This window comes from Panthera onca, chromosome A2 (assembly GCF_046562875.1).
Source record: "Panthera onca isolate mPanOnc1 chromosome A2, mPanOnc1 haplotype 2, whole genome shotgun sequence".
Lineage (NCBI taxonomy): Eukaryota > Metazoa > Chordata > Mammalia > Carnivora > Felidae > Panthera > Panthera onca.
This window is the reverse complement of record NC_138340.1, coordinates 153,336,014-153,351,627: the sequence shown is the minus strand read 5'-3', so window position 1 is coordinate 153,351,627 and position 15,614 is coordinate 153,336,014. Positions and strand designations below refer to the sequence as shown.

At 44.7% G+C, this 15,614-nt stretch overlaps 1 protein-coding gene across 2 annotated transcripts in view; it reads left to right on the top strand.

Annotated features, from left to right (window-relative positions):
* The window catches only part of ATP6V0A4 (ATPase H+ transporting V0 subunit a4), a 95,306-nt gene that overhangs the window by 34,250 nt on the left and 45,442 nt on the right, over positions 1-15,614 (top strand). For both annotated transcript variants that reach the window (XM_078438859.1, XM_078438862.1), the window contains 7 exons: positions 518-643; positions 1,098-1,192; positions 2,763-2,889; positions 7,839-7,921; positions 9,070-9,163; positions 11,710-11,922; positions 15,404-15,554. In XM_078438859.1, the coding sequence (XP_078294985.1) occupies positions 518-643; positions 1,098-1,192; positions 2,763-2,889; positions 7,839-7,921; positions 9,070-9,163; positions 11,710-11,922; positions 15,404-15,554 (889 nt within the window). The remainder of the gene's footprint in view (positions 1-517; positions 644-1,097; positions 1,193-2,762; positions 2,890-7,838; positions 7,922-9,069; positions 9,164-11,709; positions 11,923-15,403; positions 15,555-15,614) is intronic.

Below are 15,614 nucleotides of genomic sequence, written 5' to 3'. Positions count from 1 at the left end.
ACCTACTCATTTTGTATGCTCATTTTGGAAGGAAGATTGTTTCTTAGTTTTTGATTTTGTCTTCTTGCCTATCGTACTCCCGTTTCTCTATGTAGCCTTTTTCTCTTGCTCGTACCTGGTTCTCCAGACTCCAACCCAGAACTAGCGATTTCTCTTCTTGTATTTTATCAGTACAGTGTGTTTGAGGCGGAAGGAATTCTCAACATGTAAATTCACTTTAGCTTCCCTTTTAAGTGTTTGAAATGGGGGAGAGACACATACTTTGCTGAAATGCCTTGGCTTCCCGAAGCTAATTTCCATCCCCCCAAAGTGTTTTCTAATCCTCCCCATTTGGTGAAAACGGATCTAGCTTGTAGCTCTGCGGTCATACTGTGTTGCACTGAATGGGCCACTCAACTCCAGGCTACCTTATGATGCACTGAATTCTTTTTGATATTTAGTTATTTGTAGTGGTGAAGGTAGGGCAAATGTCATAGGACTTTCTGCCTGCTTTACCTTCTTTTTCCATTCTGCATAGACTCTTCTAGAAAAACTGGAAGGAGAATTACAGGAAGCCAACCAGAACCAGCAGGCTTTAAAGAAAAGCTTCCTAGAACTGACCGAACTCAAACATCTCCTGAAGAAAACCCAGGACTTCTTCGAGGTTGTTATCTGGGGATTGATTATTTATTAAAGGGAACTTTCCCCCAGGGCCTCAAGTTTCCATTTTGAAAACTGACTGGTTTTGGAATATGCATAAATCACTGTGTTTCTGTCCCATGGCTAGGTCATTAGTGAGGGGGAGGGTATTCTGGGTGAAACATGTTGCCGTTGTGAACTAAAGGCAGAAATATCATGGCGCTCATTAAAAAGTACGTGCCCTAAACACGCAGAACAAAAGTCAGAACAAAGCATGAGATTGGACAGGTTTGGGCTTTAGGTAGTAAAAGACTGGGGAAGGTTTTGATCTGGCAAGGAGCACTCCACTTTTTGAATTCTACTAACTCTTTGTGGAAAATTAAAGTTTCATTAAACATGGGCAAACCCTTGAGACGCAGGGAGATTTTAAGGTAGTCCAAATGCATGTAAAAGAAAATAAATGGTTCTTTGACTTTCAGACCGAAACCAGCCTAGCTGATGATTTCTTTACGGAGGATACCTCTGGCCTCCTGGAATTGAGAGCTACGCCTGCATATGTGACCGGAAAGCTGGGGTTAGTGTCTCTCTGCTCTGAAAGTTACATGTAGATGGGTTTCTGGTCCACAGCTCAGTGCCTGGTTGGTGTTGGATTTCCCTGAGTGTTTGAGTGAGTGAATGAATGAATGAATGAATGAACTAGCCCCTGGAATGATGACTATTTCAATAAATATAAGGCTTCCACACAGTAATAAACCCCAGAGTAACCTTTTCAGATTGGTGGAGTGATAACTTCGAGTTAGTGGTGAAACTAACATGCTGGAGCCTGAAGAGTACAATGTCTGTGTTGTCCCCACACGCAAGGGCAAGACTATGGCCAGAATTGTTTAGATGGGTTTTCGCAACTGTTCCCTGCTTCCTTATCTTTGGAATACTGCTTTGATAATAAAATAGATTTGGAGTTTGACATCTGAAGTGCAATTAGAAATGAGGTAATTATGTGAGTAGCTCATCCATAAGGAGCAGTAATGTGATATGATGACACCACCAAAATGTGTGGTGATTCAAAATGGAGGGATTTCATTCAGTGTCCAAGTCAAATTGATGAATCCGTACAGAAAATATTTGATCAGAAGGTAATATGGGGTCAGTGTAGGTTTAAACTAATAGATCGCCGAAAGTAACCATTTTGAAATGAGTATAAAGTTTCTGTCAGAAATTAGCTAGACACCTGGATGGTTTTAAAAGTAGAGATGAGGGGCGCCTGGGTGGCTCAGTCGGTTAAGCGTCCGACTTCAGCTCAGGTCACGATCTCACGGTCCGTGAGTTCAAGCCCCGTGTCGGGCTCTGGGCTGATGGCTCAGAGCCTGGAGCCTGCTTCCGATTCTGTGTCTCCCTCTCTCTCTGACCCTCCCCCGTTCATGCTCTGTCTCTCTCTGTCTCAAAAATAAATAAACATTAAAAAAAATTTAAAAAAAATTTTAAAAAAAAAGTAGAGATGAGTGGAAATTAGTATGTATGTTACACTTCTATTTTTTAAATTAAAGTTTATTTATTTAGAGAGAGAGAGGAGAGAACGGGTAGGGGAGGGGGGCAGAGAGAGAGAGGGAGAGGGGGAGAGAGAGAGAGAGAAAGTGCGTATGAGTGAGCACATCCTAAGCAAGCACCACATTTAGCACGGAGCCTGATCTGGGGCTCTGTCTCACCACCGGAGGGGCAGGACCTGAGCAGAAATCAAGAGTCAGAGGCTTAACTCACTGAGCCACCCAGGCGCCCTGTATATTTCATTCTTAGTACATTATTTGTAAAAATACCCAGAGCCCATTGTTGAGCAGTTGGGATAGTTCCTTTCTTTAGTTCTGATGCCATAACAAATAGTCTAGTGTATTTCTAATCGCAATTAAGTGAATACGTAGTATCGGGGTGATTAGGGAAACCTCAACACGTGAGAGGAAACACGACTTGGTGGGGTTGGGGCTCTGATGCAGGGTGGCCTCCCTACGCCTGCCACCAAGGGCCGAGTCGTTGCCTCCTGCTCAGGGCGAAGCGGGCCTGTGTCTCCTGGTGGCACATCCTCACGTCCTACGGGGCCTTCTCCCTGCCTCCCGCTCTCCGTGCTTCAGCAGTGCCTCTGTCTGACTGCCCAGGTTCACGGCCGGTGTGATCAACAGGGAGAGGATGGCTTCCTTTGAGAGGCTGCTGTGGAGAGTCTGCCGAGGGAACATCTACCTGAAGTTCAGTGAGATGGACGTGACTCTGGAGGATCCCGTCACGGTGGGTGTCCCAGGCTACAGAGAGCTCTCTCCTCGGCTTCCTGGGGCCTTGGGTCTGCGGGGTGGGGGTGGGGCTTCTCTGAAACAGTGAGTCTGTAGTTCTTTGAAGCTAATATCTGCTTCCTTTCTTTTCTCTGCCCCCCCCCCCCCTTTTTTTCCTCGTTTCTTTTATTTTAAAAATTTTAAATCCAAGTTAGTTAACTTATAGTGTAGTAATGGTTTCAGGAGTAGAATTTAACGACTGATCACTTACATGTTAATACCCAGTGCTCATCCCAACAAGTGCCCTCCTTAATGCCCATCACCCATTTAGCCCATCTCCCTGCCCAGGTCCCCTCCAGCTACCCTCAGTTTGTTCTCTGTATTTCAGAGTCTCTTCTGGTTTGCTCCCCTCTCTGTTTTTATATTATTTTCCCTTCCTTTCCCCTATGTTCATCTGTTTTGTTTCTTAAATTCCACATATGAGTGAAATCATATATTTGTCTTTCTCTGACTTATTTTGCTTAGCATAATACATTTACTTCCATTCACATTGTTGCGAATGGCAAGATTCCATTCTTTTGATCACCGAGTAATATTCTATTGTATATATATTCATGGTATATTTTATTAAAAACTTTTTTTTTAATTAATTGATTATTTTTTACATTTATTCTTTTTTGAGAGACAGAGCACGAGCAGGGGAGGGGCAGAGACAGAGAGAGAGACACAGAATCCGAAGCAGGCTCCAGGCTCCGAGCTGTCAGCACAGAGCCTGACACAGAGCTTGAACTCACAAACTGCGAGATCATGACCTGAGCTGAAGTCAGATGCTTAACCAGCTGAGGCGCCTCTATTTTTAAAATTTTTTAACGTGTATTTATTTTTTTTTAACATTTCTTTCTTTCTTTTTTATATTTATTTTTTAGTTTACATCCAAGTTAGTTAGCATATAGTGCAACAATGATTTCAGGAGTAGATTCCTTCATGCCCCTTAACCCATTTAGTGCATCCTCCCTCCCACAACCCCCTAGCAACCCTCTGTTTGTTCTCTAAATTTAAGAGTCTCTTGTGTTTTGTTCCCCTCCCTGTTTTTATATTATTTTTGCTTCTCTTCCCTTATGTTCATCTGTTTTGTCCCATGAAACCCTCATATGAGTGAAGTCATATGATATTTGTCTTTCTCTGACTAATACTTTCACTTAGCATAATACCCTCCAGTTCCGTCCTTGTGGTTGCAAATGGCAAGATTTCATTCTTTTTGATTGCCAAGTAATACTCCATTGTATATGTATATACCACATCTTCTTTATCCATCCATCTGTTGATGGACATTTGGGCTCTTTCCATACTTTGGCTATTGTTGATAGTGCTTCTATAAACATGGGGGTGCATGTGTCCCTTCAAAACAGCACACCTGTATCCCTTGGATAAATACCTAGTAGTGCAATTACTGGGTCGTAGGGTAGTTCTATTTTAAATTTTTTGAGGAAGCTCCATTCTGTTTTCCAGAGTGGCTGCACCAGCTTGCATTCCCACCAACAATGCAAAAGAGATCCTCTTTCTCCGCGTCCTCGCCAACATCTGTTGTTGCCTGAGTTGTTAATGTTAGCCATTCTGACAGGTGTGAGGTGATATCTCATTGTGGCTTTGATTTGTATCTCCCTGATGATGAGTGATGTTGAGCATTTTTTCATGTGTCGGTTGGCCATCTGGATGTTGTCTTTGGAGAAGTGTCTATTCATGTCTTTTGCCCATTTCTTCACTGGATTATTTGTTTTTTAGGTGTTGAGTTTGATAAATTCTTTATAGATTTTGGGTACTAACCCTTCATCTGATATGTTGTTTGCAAATATCTTCTCCTAGTCTGTTGGTTGCCTTTTAGTTTTGCTGATTGTTCCTTCACTGTGCAGAAGCTTTCTATTCTGATGAGGCCCCAATAGTTCATTTCTGCTTTTGTTTTCCTTGCCTCTGGAGGCCTGTTGAGTAAGAAGTTGCTGCGGCCAAGGTCAAAGAGGTTGTTGCCTGCTTCCTCCTCTAGGATTTTGATGGCTTCCTGTCTTACCTTGAGGTCTTTCATCCATTTTGAGTTTATTTTTGTGTCTGGTGTAAGAAAGTGGTCCAGGTTCATTCTTCTGCATGTCGCTGTCCAGTTTTCCCAGCACCACTTGCTGAAGAGACTGTCTTTATCTCATTGGATATTCTTTCCTGCTTTGTCAAAGATTAGTTGGCCATACGTTTGTGGGTCCATTTCTGGGTTCTCTATTCTTTTCCATTGGTCTGAGTGTCTGTTTTTGTGCCAGTATCTGCCCCCTTTTCTAAAAAAAAAAACCTACAAAAGTTCAGTTCAAGGTCTGATTGTTGGTAACACCTCCAAGACACAGCTCTACCAGTTCCTGGAAGTTTAGCTAAGAACTGAGTTCAGTCAGTGCAATCCAAGCTTCAGTGTGCACAGGCACATGAGTGACCCTGGTACCTAGTTAAATGCAGATTCTGATACAGTGGGGTGGGGGTGGGGCCTCCGATTCTGCCCTTTTTTTAGAGGGTTTATTTTATTTTTTTTTTAAGTTTATTTATTTATTTTGAGGGCGAGGTGCAAGCGGAGGAGGGGCAGAGAGAGACAAGGAAGGGAGAGAATCCGAAGCAGGCTCCGCACTGTCACTGAGGAGCCGTGAATTGTGAGATCATGACCTGAGCCAAGATCAAGAGTCAGATGCTTAACTGACTGAGCCACCCAGGTGCCCCCAGATTCTGCATTTTTAACAAGCATACTGATATTGGTAGTCAGTGGACAGGATGCTTCAAAGAAGGATGCTGAGAGGGCTCTTTGCTGAGTGCCACGCACTTCCTGCTATTAATTCCGTACGGTTTACTTCCTCTGCCCTTCCAGTTAGTATTTAAATTCCCTTACTTAAAAAAAAATTGTTTTAATGTTTATTTTTGAGAGAGAGAGAGAGAGAGAGAGAGAGAGACAGAGCATGGTCAAGGGAGGGGCAGAGAGAGGGAGACACGGAACGTGAACCAGGCTCCAGGCTCTGAGCTGTCAGTGTAGAGCCAGGCATGGAGCTCGAACCCATAGACTGTGAGAGCATGACCTGAGTTGAAGTCCAGTACTTAACCAACTGAGCCACCCAGGCGCCCCTAAGTCGCCTTACTTTTTAATTCCAAGTTGGGCTTATTTCTGAGTGTCATCATCTTTTCCAGGATAGAGGGGGAAAAAAATTAACTTGGGTTTTATTTCATGGAAAACAATTTCATAGTTAAATGAAATTTAAAATAGGAAGAAAGCTTACTTGTCTCTAGTGCTATTTTTCTCTTGTTCATAAGCCATAGGCAGGTCGTAGTAATAAACATGGAATCATTTTTTTGGCTTTCTCTTGATCTGAGCTAATACAAAATTCCTCTATATCACTATGTGTCCCTTATAGATATTATTTCAAAAACTGACTTTATATCATCACTTTGACCACCATGTTTTGGCATGTAATAGTCATGGTGGTAGAGACAGTATTTATAAAGTCAGCATCTAGAAAAGGATGACCTTAGCCTGTTAACATTGAAGGTCACTGAGCAGATCAGATGAGATTAGAGCAGATTCCTGGTTCTGGTGGATTAAGGGACAAGTGGAATTGAAGGGTTCAGAAAAGGACCAGTGTTTCTTGGACAAAGGAAACTTTGGAAATAACGTAAACCAAGTAGCTCCCCAAATCTTAAATACCCCTCACCTGCTGCCAAAGAGACGATTCAATTTATCTTCTTTTTAATTGATGCCTAGGTTTTCCAGTGAGTTGATGTGACATTAACTATCTATTTATGGACTTTATTTCCTGTGTTTCTCCAGAATATAGACACTATGATGAACATCTTCGTGCATGTGGATTATTTTCTTTTGAACTATTTCCATGATATAAATTCAAGGAAATAGGGTTGCTGGTTTAAAGGGTATGGGCATTTTCATGACACTTGATGGGTCCTGACAAATGACTTTTCAGTGGGGCCATACCTGATTCCAGTGCCCTGAATGGTGTGTGGTTATAACTTTTCCAACAATGGATTTCATAATTTTACCTTTACCCCCATCCACCCCGAACTAAATAAGAGCAAAATAGCTCATTTCTTTGCTAGAACATTTTCATATATATTTGTGAAATATATATTTTCTCTTTCTTGTGAACTGTCAAACTTGAACTTTCGATTTGCATTTTAATCAGTGTTCTTATGGTCATACAGTGAGTCAAAAATTAGACATGGCTTTATCTTTGTTAAACATCGAACACCCACTCACCCCTGAAATATAGAAGTTGTGTATGAGTTGGGGCACCTAGGTGGCTCAGTTGGTTAATCATTCGACTTTGGCCTAGGTCATGATCTTGCCGTTCCCGAGTTTGAGCCCCGTGTTGGGTTCTGTGCTGACAGCTTGGAGCCTGGAGCCTGTTTCAGATTCTGTGTCTCCCTTCCCCCACTCATGCTCTGTCTCAGTCTCTCTCTCAAAAATAAATAAACATTAAAAGTTGTGTGTGAGTTAACTTTAGCGAGCTAGGTCAGCTATTTTCATTTTAAGCTTTATAATATCCTGGTTCCTGTCTTCTGCATGGTTTCTTGTTTATCAACCCGTCTCTTAAGTGTAGGGTTAGAGCTGAAAACAGGCCCAGCTGTAGTCCAGCTAGTGTAGCCAGTTGTTGGTTGTTATTTTAAGGCTGTCTTGACCTGTTTCAGGGGCCTTGCCTTCAACCATAAGGAATAACAAATTAGATTAACTGGGAGAGGGTGAAGTTTTCTTCTTTCTTTCTTTCTTTCTTTCTTTCTTTCTTTCTTTCTTTCATTTGGATGCTTAGCCGACTGAACCACCCAGGTGCCCCAAATTTATAATTTTTTTAAATATGAAAACAAGATTTTACATTTCTGTTACATTATAACCACAAAGAAAACATTATATATATATAAATATAATTCTGATTTTTGATTTTCCAGAAAGAAGAAATTAAAAAGAATATTTTCATCATATTTTATCAAGGAGAGCAACTCAGGCAGAAAATCAAGAAGATCTGTGACGGGTAAGAGACTGTTCATGGCTCTTTCATCAGGGATTGGGTCATGATTAGGTGAAGAGGGATGGGAGACAGAGTACTCTTGACTGGGCCTTCTTTGAGATCCCTTAGGATTTTAGAACAACTTTCTGACATTTGACCAGATAATGTTAAACATGAGACTGATTTTTATGGGGCACCTGGGTAGCTCAGTCAGTTAAGCATCTGACTTCGGCTCAGGTCATGATCTTGTGGTGAGTTCGAGCCCTGCGTTGGTCTCTGTGCTGACAGCTCAGAGCCTGAAGCCTGCTTTGGATTCTGATCTCCCTTTCTATCTGCCCCTCCTCCACTCGCATTCTCTCTCTCTCTCTCTCTCTCTCTCTCTCTCCCTCTCAAAAAAAAAACATTAAACAAATTAAAAAAAATTTTTTTTAATGTTTATTTATTTTTGAAACAGAGACAGAGCATGAAGGGGGAGGGTCAGAGAGACAGGGAGACACAGAATCTGAAGCAGGCTCCAGGCTGAGCTGTCGGCACAGAGCCCGACTCGGGGCTCGATCTCACAGACTGTGAGATCACATGACCTGAGCCGGAAGTCGGAAGCTCAACTGACTGAGCCACCCGGGCACCCCTAAATTTTTTAAAATGCAAATAATTTTTAAGAGCTGTGGGACTAGGAGCAGAGAGGACTTGAATCAGCAAAACTCAAGGTAACTAAAAGTAGACATTGTAATCAAGTAAGTGTATTCCCTCTCACACCCTTTATCAGCCACTAATGAGTAGGCAAACTGCATGCTGAATTGTTTCTGATTTTACAGAATCGTTTTATTCCAGCAGAAATTATTCAGTAGGGAAGGACGTTATTGCATTAATATATTCTGGGGAGAAGAAGAGACAAGTCACGCTGTAGTCTTATTTACATAACAGCCCACAGTTTCTTTGGTTTAAACGAAGCTCATTCATATAATAGAACCATAGCTTTAATTCAAATAGTGCGAGCGATGCGTTGGGAACCCTTAGAACTGGGATTCGCTTTCCGAGTGCCAAAGAGACAGTTATTCTAGAAAAGGATGGTCATCCAACCGAAGCCAGTGACGGCTAGCAGAAGAGGACATGCGGAATGTTTTTCCGCAGTAACCCCCCGCCTTGTGACCTTTGGAATGTATGAAACACAGGTTTCGAGCCATCATATATCCCTGCCCGGAGCCTGCAGCGGAGCGCAGAGAGATGCTGGCCGGCATCAATGTGAAGCTGGAAGATTTAATCACCGTGAGTGAGGCGTTGAGGCACGTGACCTACCTCCCCCACTTCCAGAGAAGTCCTGTGTCCCAGGGCCCTCGCTTCCAGCCTGGCTGGAATGGTAGCTGTGCTCGCCCAGCTACCACTGCAGGAGATTTCGTAATCAGAAAGCACTGTTCACGGGGGTGCAGGGGGTGATTGGGGATGTCAGTACTGCTCTTCCTGGGCTGAGAACTGACCGCAGCCCCGGTCGGCTTTTGGGTGGCCAGCCCAGTCTGATATTATCGCCGAGGCCACATCTATGGTATAGCTAACTAGCCAATTCAGTTGACCAACCAGTCCGACTGATTCTTTTTCCATGGACTCACACACTTCTTTGAGCTGACCAATTACTTCTGTAAAAACAGTGAGTGAGTCCTGTTTCACCGAGGGCACACACCTCAAATTCAGATCCTTTTGTAAAGTTAGTCGTCCCCCAGGGTGACACTCAGCACTTCTGTGATTAGAACACTTGCTTCAGTAAACTTTCAAAGTAGTCTCTGAATGCTGCTGGGCTTACGTCAGGTTGTTTATTGTAGATGAGTGCGTTCCACCGGAACTTTCTGTGGACATGTCGTCTGACTTGCAATGCCGTGGCCATGAGCTCCACGTAACCACGGAGCACTTGACACGTGGCTAGGGCAGCTGAGGAACTGAATGTTTTTTTCACTTTTTTAAAATTTGTTTTTTAAATTTTTTAACATGTATTCATTTTTTTTCTTTTTTTTAAATTTTCTTTTTTCTTTTTTAAAATTTACATCCAAATTAGCTAGCATACAGTGCAACAATGATTTCAGGAGTAGATCCCTTAGTGCCCTTACCCATTTAGCCCATCTCCCCTCCCATGCCCCCTCTAGTAACCCTCTGATGTTCTCCATATTCATGAGTCTCTTCTGTTTTGTCCCCCTCCCTGTTTTTATATTATTTTTGTTTCCCTTCCCTTATGTTCATCTCTTTTGTCTCTTAAAGTCCTCATGTGAGTGAAGGCATAGGATTTTTGTCTTTCTCTGACTGACCAGGAACTGAATTTTTATTTTCAATTCATTTTAATTAAGTTTAAAATTTTAATGGCCGCATGTGTCTGCCGTGTTGGTTGTTAGCACAGTTCTGGGTCCTCCGTGAGTATCTTCAGGAATTAGGTGTGCAAGTGTGTGTGTGTTTCAGAACTCTTAGGGTAACAAACGTCTTTGCCTTCCCAGAAAAATCTTTGCTTAATTTCTTTAATCCCTTCTCCTCCTTCTTTCTCACTTGTCAAAGAGACTGTGCTTCCCTAAAGCAATTACCCTTGAACTCCTTTCCCCGAACGCTCCCTACTAGATTTTAGGAAAACCTCATGGGGAAAAGAAGTTATGCCAAACTTACGCTCCTGGGGAGCCACCTGAGAACGTTGCTGAGAGGGGTACTCTCTTGTAGCCCTGAACAAAAATGAATCCCATTAAATAAATAAACTCTGTGGGCAAAATTGTCCATTCCCTCCTTCATTAATTCACTTGTCGTTTATTGAAGACATCAGGTACGAAAAGCATTTTGATAGATGTATTAATTTCCTCGGGCTGCTATAACAAATTACCACAAACTGGGTGGCTTAAAACAACAGAAATTTATTCTCTCATGGTTCTGGAGGCTGTAAATCTGAGATCTAGGTGTCAGCAGGGCCGTGCTTCCTCTGAAGGCTCTAGGAAGGGGTCCTTTTCTGTGTTGCCCCCACCTCCAAACTCCTGGGTTGAAAACCTAATGCCCAAGGCGACGGTATTAGGAGGTGGGGCTTTTGGGAAGTGATTGGGTCATGAGGAGGGGGCCCCCGTGAATGGGATTAGTGCCCTTATGAAGGAGGCCCCGGAGAGCTCGCTTGCCCCTCCTACCATGTGAGGATAGCCCAGAAGAGGATCCTCACCTGACCGTGATGGTGAGTGCGTTGATCTCAGACCGCCAGCTTCCAGGACTGCAAACGATAAGTTTTTGTTGTTTGTAAGCCACCCTCTATGGTATTGTATTATAGCAGCCTGAAGAGACATAGACATCTCCCTAGCCCCTGGTCGTTGTCTGCAATCTTTGGTGTTCCTTGGTTTGTAGATGCCTCACTCCAGTCTCTGCCTGAATCGCACAGGGCATTCTTCCCTGTGTGCCTAGATGTCCAAATCCCTTATAAAGACACCAGTCATATTAGTTAGGGCCCACCCCACTCCAGTATGACCTTAACTTAATTCCATTTGCAAAGACCTTGTTTCCAAATAAGGTCACATTCATAGGTACGAGCGGTTAGGACTCAACCTATCTTTTTTGGAGACACAATTCAACGTATGACAATAGTACTGTAAGGAATTTAGAAGAAAGGAAGATACAATCTTTGCCCAAGGGTTTTAACCTCTACAAGGGAAGATACTCTGCTCATGAGGGTTGAGGGCGGGTAAGGGCCACAGGGCGGGGGAGGGAACCCAGAGCGGAAGAAGCCTTTATGACTGACGAGCTTCCATTTTGCCTCATTGCGGGGCTCCCTGTGAGTGTTCCTTGTTTCTCTGTGTGTCTGTCTCACCCAGGTCATCACACAAACAGAGTCTCACCGTCAGCGCCTCCTCCAAGAAGCAGCTGCCAACTGGCACTCCTGGGTCATTAAAGTGCAGAAGATGAAAGCTATTTACCACATCCTGAACATGTGCAACATTGACGTCACCCAGCAGTGCGTCATTGCTGAAATCTGGTTCCCGGTGGCAGACACCGGGCGCATCAAGAGGGCATTAGAGCAAGGCATGGTGAGTGGCAGATGGAGCAGGGGAGGGGGAGGAGGAGTCGCGTCCAGCCTCCGCAGCCCCTCTGTCAGGCGCTAAGGTTGTCATCCTCCTAAGTCACACGAACTTCATAAGTGACTTGCTGGTGACAAGTGGCAAGTCTCCTTCATCTTTGTGTCTTCAGTTCTTTTTCTTTTCTTTAATTTTTAATGTTTATGTATTTCTGAGAGAGAGAGAGAGCGAGCACGTGCACACAGGTGGGGGAGGGGCAGACAGAGCGAGAGAGAGGGAGGGGGCCGAGGATCTGAAGCAGGCTCTGTGCTGTCCGCAGAGAGCCCGATGCGGAGCTCGAACTCACGAACTGCGAGATCACGACCTGAGCCGAAGTTGGACGCGTAACTGACTGAGCCACCCAGGCGCCCCTGTATCTTCAGTTCTTAATCTAGTGCTGGGCATGTATCAGAAAATTCCTTTTCTTCTCGATGTTTGACAGATATCCACCATCTCTCTGATTTACTGCAAGCGCATGTTGAGCACTGATGTGCTAGTCACTCTGCTAGATGAGACTGTAGGTCCCGCGTGCAGTGTGACCGTAGGTATGTCCGTTCCCTCATGAAGGTCACCGTCTGGCCAGAAAGACAAACAGCCAGACCCCTGTGCTCACTCTGTGCCCACAGCTATGCTCTGCACTCTGTACCTTGGTTAATCTTACAGCCTTCGTCGTTCACCTCTCCAGATGGTCACTGTGCTCCAGGAACAGATCCAGGGCTATGCAGGCAGAACGAAGCCCTGGTCTGACAGACTTTCTAGAAAGGAAGACAGATAGTAGGCATGTCCATAACTAATGTGATTTCAGGTGGTGATGGTGGTGAGCAGGAGGGCGGCAGATGGTGGAGGATGGGGTGGGGAGAGACGGGCTTTGTTCTGATCACCTGTTCACCCCGTTGGTGAAGAAAGGAAACTCTGCCCTAAATGGTACAAGATGGCCAAACACACAACACTGGCCATCGGACACATGAAGCTGGCAGCGGTTGATTAGTCACATATGCTTATAGCCCAGGGCAGGAGGACACCACTCCCCACACAGGGCCGCATGGAGGTTGTACTTGGGGCTTGCACTTGGGGGCACAATGAGCCAGCCGGGCTATGGGAGGCAGCCTCCCACAACAGGAGGTGGTCTGGTTTCCATGGGAGGACGTGAGTAGCTTGTTAGAATACCTTTCTGGGGTGGCAGGGGGGTGAAGCCCATTGGGTCGAAGACTGGGCAGTGTGCAAATGGTCTGGCCTATGGGAGAGCTAGCTGGGTGGGGAGCCCTTCCCCCTCCATGGGAGGCAAATCTGATGAAAACAGAGGAACTCGTGGCTTGGCCTTTGGGGCCCTGTGAGACTCAAAGACATCAAGGTGACACCTGGAATTTTAGGTCTTACAATACTGTGATAGGGCTGTTGCCCTCAGAAGGCCCCTCTGAGCGGGTGGCTTGGAGCAGGAGCAGGTGACAGGATAGGAGGGAGAACTTTCAAGCTGAAGGATCTGGAAGTAAAGGCCTTGACATGGAATTGGCCTAGGAGGCAGGAGCTATCTTTATCCCCTTTGTACATATGAGGAAACTGAGTCACACAAAGTACAAGTAACCTGACTGTGATCCTGAAGCCAGAAGGCTGGATTTAAATGTCCCCATATGGTAGTCCAACAACTACTTAAATAGGGCACCTAAAAAGAGCATTTCACCCAGGTTGGGAAGGGCAGGGGTGCTCCCTGGAGGAAGTGATGCCTGAGCTGAACCATGGAAGGGTCATCAGTGAGCAGGTGGATGGAGGTGGGGAGGAGCGTGGAGTGCAGGCCCACCTGGCTGGAGTGAAGGTGTGGCAAGTTTCAAGAATGGGAAGAAGGTCAGGGAGAGGCTGCAGGGCAGGTCCTGAAGGACTTAACAGTGGTATAAGGGATCTGATTTTATGCCCATGCTAGAGCGGCACAATCCAGGTTGCATTTTAGAAACATTTCCGTGCGATATGGACAAGACAGCAGGGCCACCGGGAGGTGTCCTGACACACGTATGTGAGCTAGACAGGGTCATCCTGTAATCACAGAGGGGCCAAACTTCTACAAGTCTGCTTCGGACTGTTTCTTCAGTGTCTTCAGCCCTCTGAAATAACAAGTCTTTCCCAGATAGGAGTAGAAGGCTCTACGTGGGTAGGAGGTGAGGAGAGAAGTGTAATAGGCTAACTTTCGTTGTCAGCATCACAAACAAGCAAAATATACTTACTCTATGCCAGGGGTTATGTCAGCTGCTGGGGCACATGTTAAGAAAAATGAAGCACCATAATTCTTGCCCTTAGGGAGATCATAATCTCACACATGAAAAGATATATCACAAGAGAGTAAAGAACTCCACCGCTTGCGGTGGGACCTAGGGGAAGTTACTTAACCTCTCTGGACCTTTGTTCCCTCATCTGTCAAGTGGGGCTGGATAGGAAGGTGATACGGACCTCATGGCATTTTAGGAGGATTGATGGGCAGTCATTTAGCCAGTGCTAAGTCCCACTGAGTATGCAGACTTTGGGCTGACCGAAAGGTTCCTGGGGAGTGAGCCTGGGGAACGGTTCATACCTGGGTAAGTGAAGAAGAGAGATGGCTGGTGTAAAGTCACCTGGTTTCTGTGCAGAAGTAGTGGGGGTGAAGGTGTGAAGGGAGTAATAGTCAATATTGGAAGGAAGTCTTGATGACCAAATGGAAGAATTTTGATTCCATTCTTGAGGTAATAGGAAGCCTTTGAAGATTTTTGAGTAGGGGAGTAACATGACGGAAGCAGTATTTGTTTTATTTTATGAAAGAAGGATTGCACCATCTGGAGCATAGGCTAAATGGGGAGGCTCAGGGCTAGGCTAGTAGGTTATGGGAGCGAGAAAGAGAAGGACTTTAAAGGGACAATCAGCAGGATTTGGTGATCGATTGATTGAACCAGGAGAAGAGACGCGTCTGATGATTCCCAAGGTTCAGGGATCTGGAAAACGGAGTCTGCTGAAGGAGCAGGGAGGCCAAGAGAGAACCTGGCTTTGGGGCAAGTTGATGAGTTTGATCTTAGGCTCCTGGATATTGTGGGGTTGCTGAGACATGAGAGTTTGAAAGCCCAGACAGGAAATTAAAACAGAATCGAAACTGGGGAGGGAGTAGGACCATTTGGAAGAAAAGGGCAGAATCAAGAAAGTGGGTTAACTCTTGAGGGTGTGAGTAGAGAGAAAGGAAGAGGAGAGGACCCAGAACTGGGCATAACAGGTGAATTGGCAGGAGCAGGAGAATGGAAATGGCCAGAACTCCACTCTCTTGATGACTCTCCTGTAAGATAAATTAGATATTAGGAAGGTATTTTACAGAGTGGTCATGGGTGTCAGAGAGGTCAAGAAATTGTCCCAAGTTCACCTATAAGGGATGGCAGGAATTGGACATCCGTGTGCTGACATTCTTCCTTACGTTTTTGTCAAATTTTTTTTTTTTGTTTTTTTGTAGGAACTAAGTGGCTCCTCCATGGTCCCCATCCTGACTGCAGTGCAGTCTAAAACATCTCCTCCCACATTTAACAGGACCAATAAATTCACAGCTGGCTTCCAGAATATTGTAGATGCATATGGTGTGGGCAGTTACCGGGAAATAAACCCAGGTAAAGTGTCTGATGCATTGTATAATGGGGCAACTTGAAAATGAAAACTGGTTAAGATTT